The sequence below is a fragment of the Monodon monoceros genome, unplaced genomic scaffold, assembly GCF_005190385.1.
Source record: "Monodon monoceros isolate NGI ecotype Baffin Bay Population unplaced genomic scaffold, NGI_Narwhal_1 Super_Scaffold_22, whole genome shotgun sequence".
In the NCBI taxonomy this organism is placed as follows: domain Eukaryota; kingdom Metazoa; phylum Chordata; class Mammalia; order Artiodactyla; family Monodontidae; genus Monodon; species Monodon monoceros.
The window spans coordinates 89,653,317-89,667,870 of NW_021703779.1; the positions used below are offsets into that span (position 1 = coordinate 89,653,317).

Here is a 14,554-nt window from a genome sequence, read left to right on the forward strand (position 1 = left end):
TTCAGTGGTCACGCTATAAATTACAACCTGAACACTTGACTTATTGCAGTTAAATACAAATTATTTTACCATTTCCTGATAATGCTAGATCCTTAGAACACTTCAATTCCATTTGTCTCCATTTTCATTATTTTTGCCTTGTATTTTAATTCTACATATATTTTAAATTCTGTAGGACATTATTAGTATTGTTTTTCTTATACGGTTAACTTTCAGTTATATTTAACCACATTGTTTTTGGTTCTCTTCATTCCTACTTGTATTTTCATACTTCTCTCTGGGATCGTTTTCCTTCTGACTGAAGAATTCCTCTCAGCATTTATTTCAGTACAGCTTGCTGATGATATATTCTCTCTTTCTGTTTGTTTAAAAGCATCTTTATTTCACCTTTAGTTCTAAAAGGATATTTTCACTAGGTTGCACATTTTTTTAATGTCTTATTGTACTGTTTTATTGCTTTCATTGTTTCTATTAAGAATCAGGTTAATGTCTTCTAATTGCTCCTTCAAGGATGTTGCGTCCTTTTTCTCTGAGTGCTTTTAGGATTTTCTCTTTGATTTTCAACTGTTTAAATATGATGTGCCAAGGAGTGGTTTTCTTTGTTTTATACTACTGAACTTCTTGAATCTGTGTATTGATATCTTTCATCAGTTTCGGAAAACCATCTGCCATTATCTCTTCAAATATATTTTCTTCCTCATTATTTCCTCTCTTTCCATGATTCCTATTTCACATATGTTAGCACTTCTAACTGTGACCAACAAGTTTCTTACACTGCATTCTTTTTTATTCATATACATATTTCATTTTTGTCTTTGATTCCATGTTTCAGTTTGGACCTGTCACTCCGTTTACTTTTTCACTATGTCCAATCTGCTATTAAACCTATCAGTTAGGTTCATTGAGCTCTTGTTGGGTTTCCAACCCAATTAGCTATACTGTGATTCATTTCTAATGCTAACTACCCAGACTTAACATCAGACTCTTAAGGGCTTAGTCCTCCACGAGACTGACCTTACTTCAGATGCTAGCCACAGTTCAGCTGGTCCCCAGGCCACCCTCACTTCCAACCAAGTGGCTACAAATTCAGGAGTTCCCATGTCCCCCTCAGAGTCAATAGCTTACTAGAATGATGCAAAGAACTCAGAAAAACACTATACTTACAATCACAATTTTATTGTAAAGAATACAGATCAGGAATAGCCAAATGGAGACACATAGAGAAAGGTCCGAGAGGGAACATGGAGCTTCTATGCCCTCTCCTTGTGGAATCTGGGCATGTTACTCTGTTGGCACATCATTGTATTTTAAATCCTGGCTTGCTGACTCCAATATCTGTATTACCTGTTGGTCGGCTTCCATTTGTACAATTTATGATAGTAATAAATATGACCATTTAAGAGGTTGTATCAAAGAACATTTTAATCCAAATGGTAGATAGTGAACCGTGGTGCTCTATGTTAGATAGTAAAATGTAGTCAAAATACATCAACTCATTCAAAAGTTAGCACTGAGAAATAAAATATAACAATGGGACATTAAAACTTACTCTTTGCATTCTGTTGGTAATATTTACTCCATAAAGATAGAAAATGAACCATACCAGGTTTATCTGAATCCTTAAAAATCGTTATCAGTGTCTCCTTCTAAGAAAAGCAGAAGGTATTATAGGAAAGACTACAATAATATTAACTATAATACTCTTATATAGATGGGGGCATGGCATACTATACAATCTATATGACTTTAAGGTCAATAAGTTGGTGAAAAGGGAAAAGTTAGAGTACAGCTTATTGCCTCTGACAGTTTTTATAATATTCGGCCACTATCCATCATATGTAATGTCATTGTCTCTTCTTTTAGCCGTCTTTTCCCTTTCTTTCCTCAGGTATCCTTTTATTTCTTATATTTTCATTTTTCATCTCTTTTTTTTTTCAGTTTCCTCATTTGATACCTGTAGACATTGTATACATCCACTTCTGTTATGAAGCCCCTAACCTTTAAGACACTTAAGGCATACAAATGAATGACTGTATATTCCAGTAAAAATTCCCTAAGCCATTTTAAAAAAATTCTATACAATATAATGATGCTGTTAGAGTTTGGAAAACTATTTCTTCTAATTTATTTCAGATAAAAAATCACTTTATAACACCATATATTTAAAAGTATATACATACTGTTTAATCTCAAAATACATGGAATTTAACTATTTTTTTATTTAAATATCTCTCAGAGTTGATGTTTTCAGTTTACTAATTTCTAGAAATACCATTTTTCATTACTCAGAAAAAAAGTTAAAATTACAACTATAAAATGTGTTTTTATTTGCTGGAGTTTTATATTGAAATGGATGCAGTCTTCATTCATGAAAGCTAGTTCTTTGTATTCATTAATAACTCATTAGTAAAATAAAGAATACTATTATAAGAGACAAATCTATTGATAAAATAAGTTGAGCAATATTATGTGGCATTCTACAACATGACACTTCTGTTTTGCTTTATGCTTTTAGTTTTGGGAATACAACAAAAGAAAATGCTCATCATAGAAATATACTGAAAATTTATAAGAAGGAAGTCTTTATTATAAGTGCAAGCTTCTCTCCTCAGCTTCAAAATAAGATGCTTCCCTTTTCACTTTTTTTTTCAGTTCAATAAACAGTTATTGAGTGGATATTCTGTGGAGATACAAAAAAATAAAGTCTATATTTTTGTAGAGTTTATGGTAGAACCTGGTAGAAGAGACAGATTGAAAAACCAGTAATTTTAATACAGTGTGATGAATGCTATGATAAAGTTTATTCATGGTGCTATGACAGCATATACAAGGATCAGTGAGCCTTGACTAGAGATCAAGGTTGGCTTCTTATAGGAAATAATGCCTGAGCTAAATGTTGAAAGAGGCAGAAGAGTTAACTTGGAAAAGGAAAAGGAGCATAGGGTTTTTCCTGGCTGAAAGAAAAACACGAAGGTTTGAACCAGTATGAGGCTTATAGAAAACTCTGAAATGAAGTTGGAGAGTTAGGCCAAATAGTTTTCCAGAATATTTGAACAAAGCAAAGATGAAAATAGGCCATTGGACAAATTTTTAAATTCCTATCATAGGGAATGAAATATATATCCATCTTTAGTTGACATTTAATAAAGTTGAATACTTTCTTTTGTGTAACACTCCTAAAGAGAACATTTAAATCTGTTGCAGTATTTGAATTATGTTAGTATGGATATTTGTTTATAATTTGAATGTTTTCCTTAAATTCCTAATGCATTACGTTAAGAAACTAAACCTATAAATTTTCTAAATGTATTGAATTAGAATAAACTCTGAATGGAACCAATTAGTTTTTCCCATTCAAGTCTCTTTTTATAACTATTTGTTAACTATTTGTTATCTTTTTTAAAATCTTTTGTAGAATTCCTGTGCCTCAGCCAGAAACTTCTGCACAAAGAAAAGGAAGTAAACCAGACATGCCAATCACCTTCCAACGTATGTTGCTTTGACGACGATGATGATGATGATTTATAAAGTCTTTATGGAACACTGTTATATACAGATTGCTGTTTGATTTGATTCTGCATTTTTGGGTCATACCTGCCACTAGCATAATATAAGTACTTGTATTAAACTATATGTAGCTAGTTATTTTTGTTTCTATTTTTATTTAGCTTAAGTCCTTGTCAAAAGTACTGGTCCCAAATTTAGAACAATTTGGTATCATCACCAAAGTGCAAGTAAATATAAATAAACTTGTTTATATTAAGCACTTATTAAGTTGTTTCTTTGGTAGTACATCTCTTCAAATGTACTATTTTGAATTAACAGAAGAATACTAAAGTAGGAAGTTTAATTTTTATTTGACAATAAATATAGGTAAAGCTTAAAAGATAGTTGTAGTTCCTTTCTTTGCTGTTAGGTTGACTGGTTTGAATATTTGGGTTCATTTCTGAAGTGATTTCATGACACAATTTAGTTCTGGTAGGGTATCTTTAGAGTGGTTTTGTTTAAATCAGATGTTATAAGGGGTCATCTCTCTAGACTTTTTAGCACTTTAGATCCTTCTTGCTTTTTGAGTTACTCTTATTTGGGGATTGACTTCTAGTCAGTCTGACAGATTAAGAACCCACAAAGGTCCCGGGTTTCAGCACCAAAAAAAGAAAAGAACCCACAAAGGGATCTGGACTATACCCCCAAAAAAAATAAAAGATAGAAAATAAGGGGAAGATCATTATAATATAAATATATAACCAAGCTGAAAGCAAGAGTGAAAAATCCCTAAGTGGCAGAAACAAAAGAATTTAAATTTAGTGGTGAGTAGGAACTAAAACTAAAACTGCTCTTGGGCATTTCAGAACTAGATAGAGGCCTAAATGATCATAGGCTGAGGTGTAATAACGACATGGAAAAGAGAGTCCAGACCACAGGCCTCTTACATGTGAAGTAGAACTAATATAAAGTTGGAAGGTTATTAAGGTCCAGATAAATTATTCCCATCAGCATGGGGAAGTATCAAGGAGCTTCCTGTATTCCCTGGGCAATGGGTAGGAAAAATTGAATTGACTTAGTACCCACTGAATTGAATTAGAACCCTTATTAAACATCAAATTCTATTCCATTGGTCTATATGTATGTCCCTATGTCAGTATCACAATGTTTTGATTACTGTAGCTTTGTATCAAGTTTTGAAATTGGGGTGTATGAGTCCTCCAACGTTGTTCTTCTTGTTCAAGATTGCTTTAGCATTCGGGACTCCTTGTAATTCCATATGAATTTAAGGATCCATTTTACCATTTTTGCAAAATAGGCTTTTGAGATTTTGATAGGGATTGCATTGAGTCTGCAGATTGTTTTGGATAGTATTGACATCTTAATAATATTAACTCTTCTAGTCCATGAACATGGGATTTCTTTCTGTTCATTTTTAGACATTCTTTAATTTATTTCAACAATGTTTTGTAGTGTTCAGTACACAAGTCATTCACCTCTTGCTTAAAGTTATTCCTAGGTATTTTATTCTTTTAGATGCTATTATATTTAGAATAGGTTTCTTAATTTCCTTTTGAATCTCTTATTATTGGTCTGTGGAGATTATTTTTTCTTTTTTAGTGAGTTTAGGTAATTTCTTTGCTTTTAGGAATTTATTTCATCTAGGTTTTCTAATTTGTTGGTATATGATTGTTCATAGTGCTCTATTATTATCATTTTTATTTCTGTAATAAATCACATTTTCATTTCTGCATTTAGTTTTTGTGTCTTCTCTCCTTGGGGAGAAGGTCAGTCGAGGTAAAGATTATCAATTTTGTTGGTCTTTACATAGGACAAGCTTTTGGTTTCTTAGATTCTATTATTTTTTCTATTCTCTATTTCATTTATATTTACTCTAAGCATAATTACTTCTTTTTCTTAACTTTGGGTTTAGTTTTCTCTTTTTCTAGCTCCTCAAAGTTTAATGTTACGTTATTGAATGAGATCTTTCTTTTTTTTTAACATCTTTATTGGAGTATAATTGCTTTACAATGGTGTGTTAGCTTCTGCTTTATAACAAAGTGAATCAGTTATACATATACATATGTCCCCATATCTCTTCCCTCTTGCGTCTCCCTCCCTCCCACCTTCCCTATCCCACCCCTCTAGGTGGTCACAAAGCACCGAGCTGATCTCCCTGTGCTATGTGGCTGCTTCCCACTAGCTATCTATTTTACGTTTGGTAGTGTATACATGTCCATGCCACTCTCTCACTTTGTCACAGCTTACCCTTCCCCCTCCCCATATCCTCAAGTCCATTCTCTAGTAGGTCTGTGTCTTTATTCCCGTCTTGCCCCTAGGTTCTTCATGACCATTTTTTTTAGATTCCATATATATGTGTTAGCATACGGTATTTATTTTTCTCTTTCAGACTTACTTCACCCTGTATGACAGTCTCTAGGTCCAGCCACCTCACTACAAATAACTCAATTTCATTTCTTTTTATGGCTGAGTAATATTACATTGTATATATGTGCCACATCTTCTTTATCCATTCATCCAATGATGGACACTTAGGTTGCTTCCATGTCCTGGCTATTGTAAATAGAGCTGCAATTAACATTTTGGTACCTGACTCTTTTTGAATTATGGTTTTCTCAGGATATTTGCCCAGTAGTGGGATTGCTGGGTCGTATGGTAGTTCTACTTTTAGTTTTTTAAGGAACCTCCATACTGTTCTCCATAGTTCTTTTTTTAAATATAGGTATTTCTGCTGTAAATTTCCCTCAGATCACCACTTTCACTGCATCTTATAAGTTTTTATGTTGTATTTTCATTTTTGCTCATCTCAAGGTATTTTATAATTTCCCTTGTGACTTCTTATTTGACCTATTAGTTGCTTAAGAGTGTGTTGTTTAATTTCCACATATATGTGAATTCTCTAGTTTTCCTTCTATTGTTAATTTCTAGCTTCATTCTATTGTGGTCAGAAAAGATACTTGTATTATGTGATTCTTTTTAAATTTATTGAGGCTTATTTTGTGGCCTAACATATGGTCCATCCTGGAGGTATTTCGTGTATTTTTGAAAAGAATGTATTCAACTGTTGTTGTATAAATATATATTTAAAGAAGTTTAGCTTCTACCCCTGTTCCCTGCATCCTCTTCCTTCTCCACCATTATAGGTAACTTTTTAATTCATTTTATGGTATGTCTTTTCATTGTTTGTTTTATAATATAAGAAGGTATGTGTGTATATCAGAGAGAGAGAAAGAGTCACGCCCCCCCCCTTTCTTAGATAAACGTACAACTACCTTTGAGAGCAATTTGACAAGACCTAATTTATTGAAAATGTTACACTTTGTGACCTATATGTTGGGCACACTGGGAGACATGTTCTAAGATGAGTATTGGAGCATTGTTTAAAATAGGAAAACTCTTTTACGTTCATTATTTTTTTATTTTTTTAATTGAGGTATAATTAGCGTGTAACATTATATTAATTTCACGTGTGCAACATAATGATTTGATATTTGTATATATAGCAAAACGATTCCCACAGTAAGTCTAGTTAACATTCGTCACCATACATAGTTACAAAAAATTTTTTTCTTGTGATGAAAACTTTTAAGATATACTCTCTTAGTAAGTTTCAAATATGCAATATGATATTAACTATAGTCACCATGCTGTACATTACATCTCCATGACTTACTATTTTATAACTGGAAATTTGTACCTTTTGACCCACTTCACCCACCCGCTCCCAAACCCCTACCTCTGGCAACCACCAATCTGTTCTCTGTATCTATGAGCTTGTTTTTTTCTTGGGGGGAGGTCTGTCTTTTTTTTTATTCCACATGTGAGATCATACAATATTTGTCTTTCTCTGTCTGACTTATTTAACTTAGCATAATGTCCTCAAGTTTCATCCATGTCAAGATTTCATTGTTTTCATGGCTGAATAATATTCCATTGTATATACACCACCTGTTCTTTATCCATTCTTTCATTGATGGGCCTTTAGGTTGTTTTCAGGTCTTGGCTATTGTAAATAATACTACAGTGGACAGGGGGGTGTATATATATATTTTTTAATGTTATTTTTTAACCATTATGCTTATTGTATTTTTTTTACAGCAGGTTCTTATTAGTTATCCATTTTATACATATTAGTGTGTATATGTCAATCCCACTCTCCCAATTCATCACACCACCACCCCGCCCCAAAGCAGGGTGTATATATCTTTTTGAATTAGTGTTTTTTATTTCTTTGGATAAATACCCAGTAGTGGAATTGCTGGATCATATTGTTGTTCTATTTTTACTTTTTTGAGGAACATCCATACTGTTCTCCATAGTGGCTGCACCAATTTACGTTCCCACCAACAGCATATGAGGGTTCGCTTTTTGCCACATCCTCCCCAACACTTGTTATTTCTTGTCTTTTTGATAATAGCCATTTTAACAGGTGTCAGATGATATCTCGTGGTTTTGGTTTGCGTTTCCCTAATAGTGATGTTGAACATATCTTTTATGTACTTGTTGGCCATCTGTATGTCTTCTTTGGAAATATGTCTATTCAGATCCTCTGCCCCCTTTTTAATCACATTTTTTATTTGTTTGTTTGTTTGTTATCGAGTTGAACAAGTTCTTTATATATTTGGATATTAACCCCTTATCAGATATGTGATTTGCAATCATTTTCTCGCATTCTGTAGGTTGCCTTTTCATTTTGTTGATGGTTTCCTTTGCCATGCAGAAGTTTTTTAGTTTGATGTAGTCCCATTTGTTTATTATACTGCAGTTTTAATGAATGAATTAGATCTATATGTGTTAACATGGTTACTGATGTATTTCCAGATATGTTTCATGATAGCTTTGGAAATTACTGTGTCTGTAAATTCAAAAGCCACTCATTTTGTGAATATATGGCTAATTTGTTTATGTGGTTTGATTGTGCTAGTTATTTTGAAGACTACAAAGTTTAACATCTTATTGTTTGTATCTGGTAACTTAGATAAGTAAGATATACATTGAAAAGTTCACAATAACAGTACTACTGAGATCATAAGACATTATAGGTAGCCTCTGACTTAACACAATTCTTTAAAAAGTCTATTATACTTGCTACCAAGCATAGATCTGATCACTGATTGAAATACTCTGTTTTTTTCTAGACTTGTAGATCTTGCACCAGCATGGGGTCAGTGAAGGCAAGGGGGAAAGAGGCAAAGGAAATAGCTCCTCTCCGACCCCCATGCCTCCATACACCCCTACCTATCACTCTTATCCACATAATGAAATGCTTAGAGTAGATTTTGTGAAGAAAAATCACTCTGCCTATACACATACATTTATACCATGTCCTTTTTCACCTCACAACCTAAATGTGGTCTTCTCCTGAAATTTTTCCTCGTTAAAACATAAATCCGTTCTCACCAGAAATAAGGGTAAAATGAATCATTAAAATAACGGTGATCACTATAATTCTGGTATATAATTAGATATATACAAAAATATAATTTTGCTAGGTAATTAACCTGTATCTTAGTTATGCATTAGGCTTAAACAATAATGTTTTTCATTTGGTAATTTTAGTAATATTCAAGCTAAAAATAAAAGAATTCTAGTGTATAATTTTCCATCTTATTTTTAGAAAAACCTGAGCTCTAGATGTATTTTGTCTCCTAATTATTGCCTTTGAAATCTTGCTATTCACAACCAGTGACTGCCAATATCTCTTGTACTGATTTCATACCCATTTGTATTAATTATGAACATATAATTGGGATAGTTAATTACAGTCCCAAGTTACTAAATTAAAAAACAATGCATGGGGCTTCCCTGGTGGCGCAGTGGTTGAGAGTCCGCCTGCTGATGCAGGGGACACGGGTTCGTGCCCCAGTCCGGGAAGATCCCACATGCCGCGGAGCGGCTGGGCCTGTGAGCCATGGCCGCTGAGTCTGCGCGTCCGGAGCCTGTGCTGTGCAACGGGAGAGGCCACAACAGTGAGAGGCCCGTGTACCGGAAAAAAAAAAAAAAAAGCATTATTTTTTCAGAAGAACTTTTCATGTAAACATTAAACCTTGCCAGTTCTTAACACTCAAATAAGAAAACAGCCATAGAAAATATTCTAACTTATTCCTGACAGTGTCAATCATAGGATTTTTTTCCTATGCAATGGATGTAAGTACTTAATTTTTAAAGATTGGAATGGCCCATAACTTGTTCTTTGTGTGCATTATTTTAGAACAAATCAGTCAGGAATTCTCACTATAACTTGGGTTGTAATAGCTACTTATTGCTAATCTAATTATGTACTTTTATTAGTTTGGGTAAGGGAAATTCATTTCTAGAAGATAAAAAGGATAAATCATTGCCCAATCCTTACTTTACTCCTATTAACTTTGAGTTTTTCTCTTGGCTTTTATTGTTTCCTTTCCTTTTCATGTGTGATTAAGTTTTTTATCCTTTTCGTTTGTTATCAAGCGTTATTATAGGAAGTTAAGTGTGTTCATCAACTAAATTTTAAGTTTAAAAAAATACTCTTGTAATATCACAGTGTTTTGAATACCTGGTAAGAAGTTCACCTCTTCATCTTCTCTAAAAATTCAATGTAGTATTTTACCTCGTAATAATTTTTCAGTCTCTGTCTAGGTTTAAGAAACCAAGAAAGTAGTCTGGGGATATAGAATAAAGTTCAAAAACAGAAGTGATATATTAACCACACTGAAACCTTGCTGTTGAAACACCCTTCTGTCTCAGCATGGTTTTTTATGCTAGGAAGATAATAAATGCCAAGGCATAGGCAGCCTACAATGAAGCAATTCAGCAACCTTGCTAAACTCTGCAACAGTTGCTGTCAGCTTGCCTTAGCTAGCAGAACTGACAGTGTGAGAAGTTCCAACATCTCTTTTTTTTCTGATTCTTCTCTATGTCTTCAGTTCCCAGGGTGTATTATTTAATTAAAATATTATTTTAGCAAATTCCTTAGTGTAGTATTTGGTACATAATAGGTGCTCAATAATTATTTGCTGAGTGAATTGAATGAATGGATAAATGTCATAATGTGTAAGAGGGAAATTATATTCTGCCTTAGAAACTAAATATGTTAGATAAATTGTACATAAATGATAAACTGACTTGATGATAGAGAACAATTAAGAGTTGAAGTGGTCTTTCATTTCAATTTAGTTCCCTCTTTGTTTTCCATATGTTATTTATATCTGAAAGGAATATCATATCAACGGTCCTTTTGAAAGAGACTTATATCCAAAAAATAGACTGCATTCTGTGTGTGTTCAGGATACTTTTAGCAAAGATTAACAAAATTTTATTTTAAGCTTAAATTCCACCAATAGTGAGTGGAGGTCCAATCTCTAAAGGTTATTATTCTCATGAATTTTACTTAACTTGAATTTGTCACTGAATATAAAAGGAATGTTTGTTTATTTAAGAGCATTTAGGAAATATAGAAAAGTATAAAGAAGATAATTACAAATCTCGTTAATTCCAGAAACAGAAAAAACAATATTACTTTTTAATATTTTGGAGTAAAAGTTTATTTTGAAGGTGAATTCTAGTTCTTTCCTCACTTTAATAAGAGTTACCTTTTGGACATTCAGTTTACATTTTGTAGGTGGTTGATTTTTAAAGTTAATTAAGCTATTTCTCATTAATCTGTGCTTTTTTTGTAGTGATTTACCTGATTTGGTTAGTTTATAGGTCTCAATTGTGTTCATCTCGCTTCTTTAACAGGTCGAGAAAGCACAAGAACTGGTTGCATAGGGAAAGCCAGAAAAACTATAAGTGGTAAATGGGAAAGTCAGATGTGGAGAGAAAAGAAGTTCGGCTTAATAGATCACCTACGATACAGCTGTATTTATCCTGAAAGTATTCCACGGAGATTTGTTTTAGAACACAGAAATTTTCTTACTCAGCAGTATAATTCTCAGCCTGCAAAATACATACCACAAGAAGGAAGACCCCCAAATCTTTATGATTTTAAGAGTGCCCTAGTCCTTGGACATTTTGAAGTAACCATCTTAGGTAAGTCACCTGTTCTTCTCTTTGAATATTGTTAATTTGACATAATTTAAATATAGATGATACTATTTTGCTTTAAAAAATTAAGCGCTCCACATCCCCACCACCAAAAAAGTTAAGCCCAAGGAGAACTCCTGTTTGGCTCAAACCAAAGGAATGGAGCACTAATTCTGGAATACATTAAGCTTTAATTGTGGGCATTTAAATATTGGCAAGTCCTTAGAAAGTACTGGGGAGAGAAGAATGGGAACCAAGGGAACTTTCCTTAGCCCTGACTCTCCTACTACCTCTAAAACTGATTCACTTATCCTTTAGCCACCACTTTCTTGCTCATATTCTCTGCCTCTTTCTCAGTGCATCTGAACCACTGAAGGGTAAAATGTAGGTTAAAGAGAAAGGCATACTAATTGAGAGAAGATCCTATGAACAGACGTCTGTTTAGCCTGTGAAGAAAATAAAATTCTCAAGTAACAAGTTGAACAGAAGGAAGCTATTCAAAAAACTATCTTGTCTGACAAGGGACAATAAACTGATTTTCTCAGGTTGTTCTAAACTGACAGGTAGCTATAGAACTTATAAAAATTTAAAGTCAACACATTTTTAAACTTATGTTTATTTTTTAAATTTTGGCTATGTTGGGTCTTCACTGCTGCGTGCGGGCTTTCTCTAGTTGCGGCGAGCAGGGGCTACTCTTCGTTGCAGTGTGCGGGCTTCTCATTGCGGTGGCCTCTCTCGTTGTGGAGCATGGGCTCTAGGCTCGTGGGCTTCAGTAGTTGTGGCCTGCGGGCTCAGTAGTTGTGGCTCACGGGCTCTAGAGCGCAGGCTCAGTAGTTGTGGTGCATGGGCTTAGTTGCTCCATGGCATGTGGGATCTTCCCGGACCAGGGCTAGAACCCGTGTCCCCTGCATTGGCAGGCAGATTCTCAACCACTGTGCCACCAGGGAAGCCCAACTTACATTTATTTTTAAAGTTTGTTTCTCATGAATGAAAAATGTACACAAAAATTAATTATAAAATAAAATCTTAACCAAAATGAGCTACTCTCTAGGTTTTTTATTTGTACTTGAAAGGAAGATCTTGTTACCTTAAAATGAAAGAATGATGAAGTGCCATTAGTAAATTAATTAAATGCCTGAAAGAGGATGCATTTCATAGAATTTTGCACCTACAGTACTGAAGTGAATTACCTTGCCCTTAATCAAGATTCCTGTTTCCCCTTTACTCTCTTCCACTCCTTCTGCCCTACTCCCTCACACATAAATTTGTACATACATGTGATTGTGTATATGTATATAATCTATGGAAAGTATAAATTCCCATTGACTCTGTTAGACCTTCTCAGACCTAAGTTTCAAATGCTTCTTTTTCCTAGACTGCATTGCTTGTTATCTTTGGGTAACTTATCAATCTTAGTTTTATATCTAGGAAACAAAAATTATAGTGGAGATTTTTCATACATCACAAAAAGTAACCATGAAAACCATGAGTTCATCTGGAATCACAGAAATTGAATACTTCTCTTCTTTTCAACATGTCACTGATCCTCTAAACATCTCAGCTGTCTTATAAGTATTGTGAACCTTTGTAGCTTTACTATGCATCACCTAAAAGCAAGAATCAGATATAAAGAAGGCAAATTTGTCATTCTGCCCAACCAGCTGTAATCCATGTTAGAATTGGGCTGTTTTATATCCTACCATTTTTCAAGGACATAAGTGGATTTACAGGGATAAAAGACAGTGAAAAATATGCTATGTATGGATAAAACAAAACAGAGCATTTAAAAGGATACAGAAAAAGTAGGTATTACTAGGTGCCTATAAATAACAAATTATTACCATTCGGTAGTAATTTTCTGTGAGCTTTCTGGCAGGAAGGGAGAAAAAGGATTGTTCCTAATGAGGTACTTAATTTTAAAGGTAAAAGGATCCTGGATATCTTCTAGTCGTAACCCCCTAGCTAGGTAAAAGCCAGGCCATGATTAAAAATCATGTCTTAATCCCCTACCCCTATACTGTCCCTCCCCCTTCCCTCTCCCCCCTGATAACAACTAACTTGTTCTCTATATCTGTGAGTCTGCTTCTTTTTTGTTATACTCACTCGTTTATTTCTTTAGATTCCACATGTAAGTGATATCATATAGTATTTGTCTTTCTCTGTCTGACTTATTTCACTTAGCATAATGCCCTCCAAGTCCATCCATGTTGCTGCAAATGGCAAAATTTCATTCTTTTTTATGGCTGAGTAGTATCCCATTGTACACGTATACCACATCTTCTTTATCCATTCATCTGTTGATGGTCACTTATGTTGCTTCCACATCTTGGCAATTATAAATAATGCTGCTATGAACATTGGGGTGCATGTATCTTTTCAAATTAGTGTTTTTGTTTTTTTCGGATATATACCCAGAAGTACAATTGCTGGGTCATCTGGTAGTTCTATTTTTACTTTTTTGAGAAACCGCCATAATGTTTTCCACAGTGGCTGCACCAATTTACATTCCCGCCATCAGTATGCAAGGGTTCCCTTTTCTCCACATTCTTGCCGACGTTTGTTATTTGTGTTCTCTTTTTTTTTTTTTTTTTTTTGCAATATGCGGGCCTCTCACTGTTGTGGCCTCTCCCATTGCGGAGCACAGGCTCCAGACGCGCAGGCTCAGCGGCCATGGCTCACGGGTCCAGCCGCTTCATGGCATGTGGGATCCTCCCGGACCAGGGCACGAACCCGTGTCCCCTGCATCGGCAGGTGGACTCTCAACCACTGCGCCACCAGGGAAGCCCTATTTGTGTTCTTTTTGATGATAGCCATCCTGACAGGTGTGAGGTGATATCTCATTGCTCTGCTCTTTTAGTGTGAAAGCAGCCATAGACAATGTGTAAATGAATGTGCATGGCTATGTTTGAATAAAACTTTTTAGACCCTTAAATCTGAGTTGCATTTAATTTTCACATATCACAAAATATTCTTCTTTAGATTTTTTTTCAACCATTTAAAATGAAAAAAAAGTTTCCTAGCTCATGGGTTGTACAAAACCAGG

General features: G+C 34.3%; 1 protein-coding gene across 1 annotated transcript in view; it reads left to right on the forward strand.

The window, feature by feature from the left end:
- Positions 1-14,554, forward strand: part of RADX (RPA1 related single stranded DNA binding protein, X-linked) — a 63,506-nt gene that overhangs the window by 36,288 nt on the left and 12,664 nt on the right. Inside the window, 2 exon segments of the mRNA XM_029241460.1 lie at positions 3,416-3,489; positions 11,227-11,517. Coding sequence (XP_029097293.1) covers positions 3,416-3,489; positions 11,227-11,517 — 365 coding nt within the window.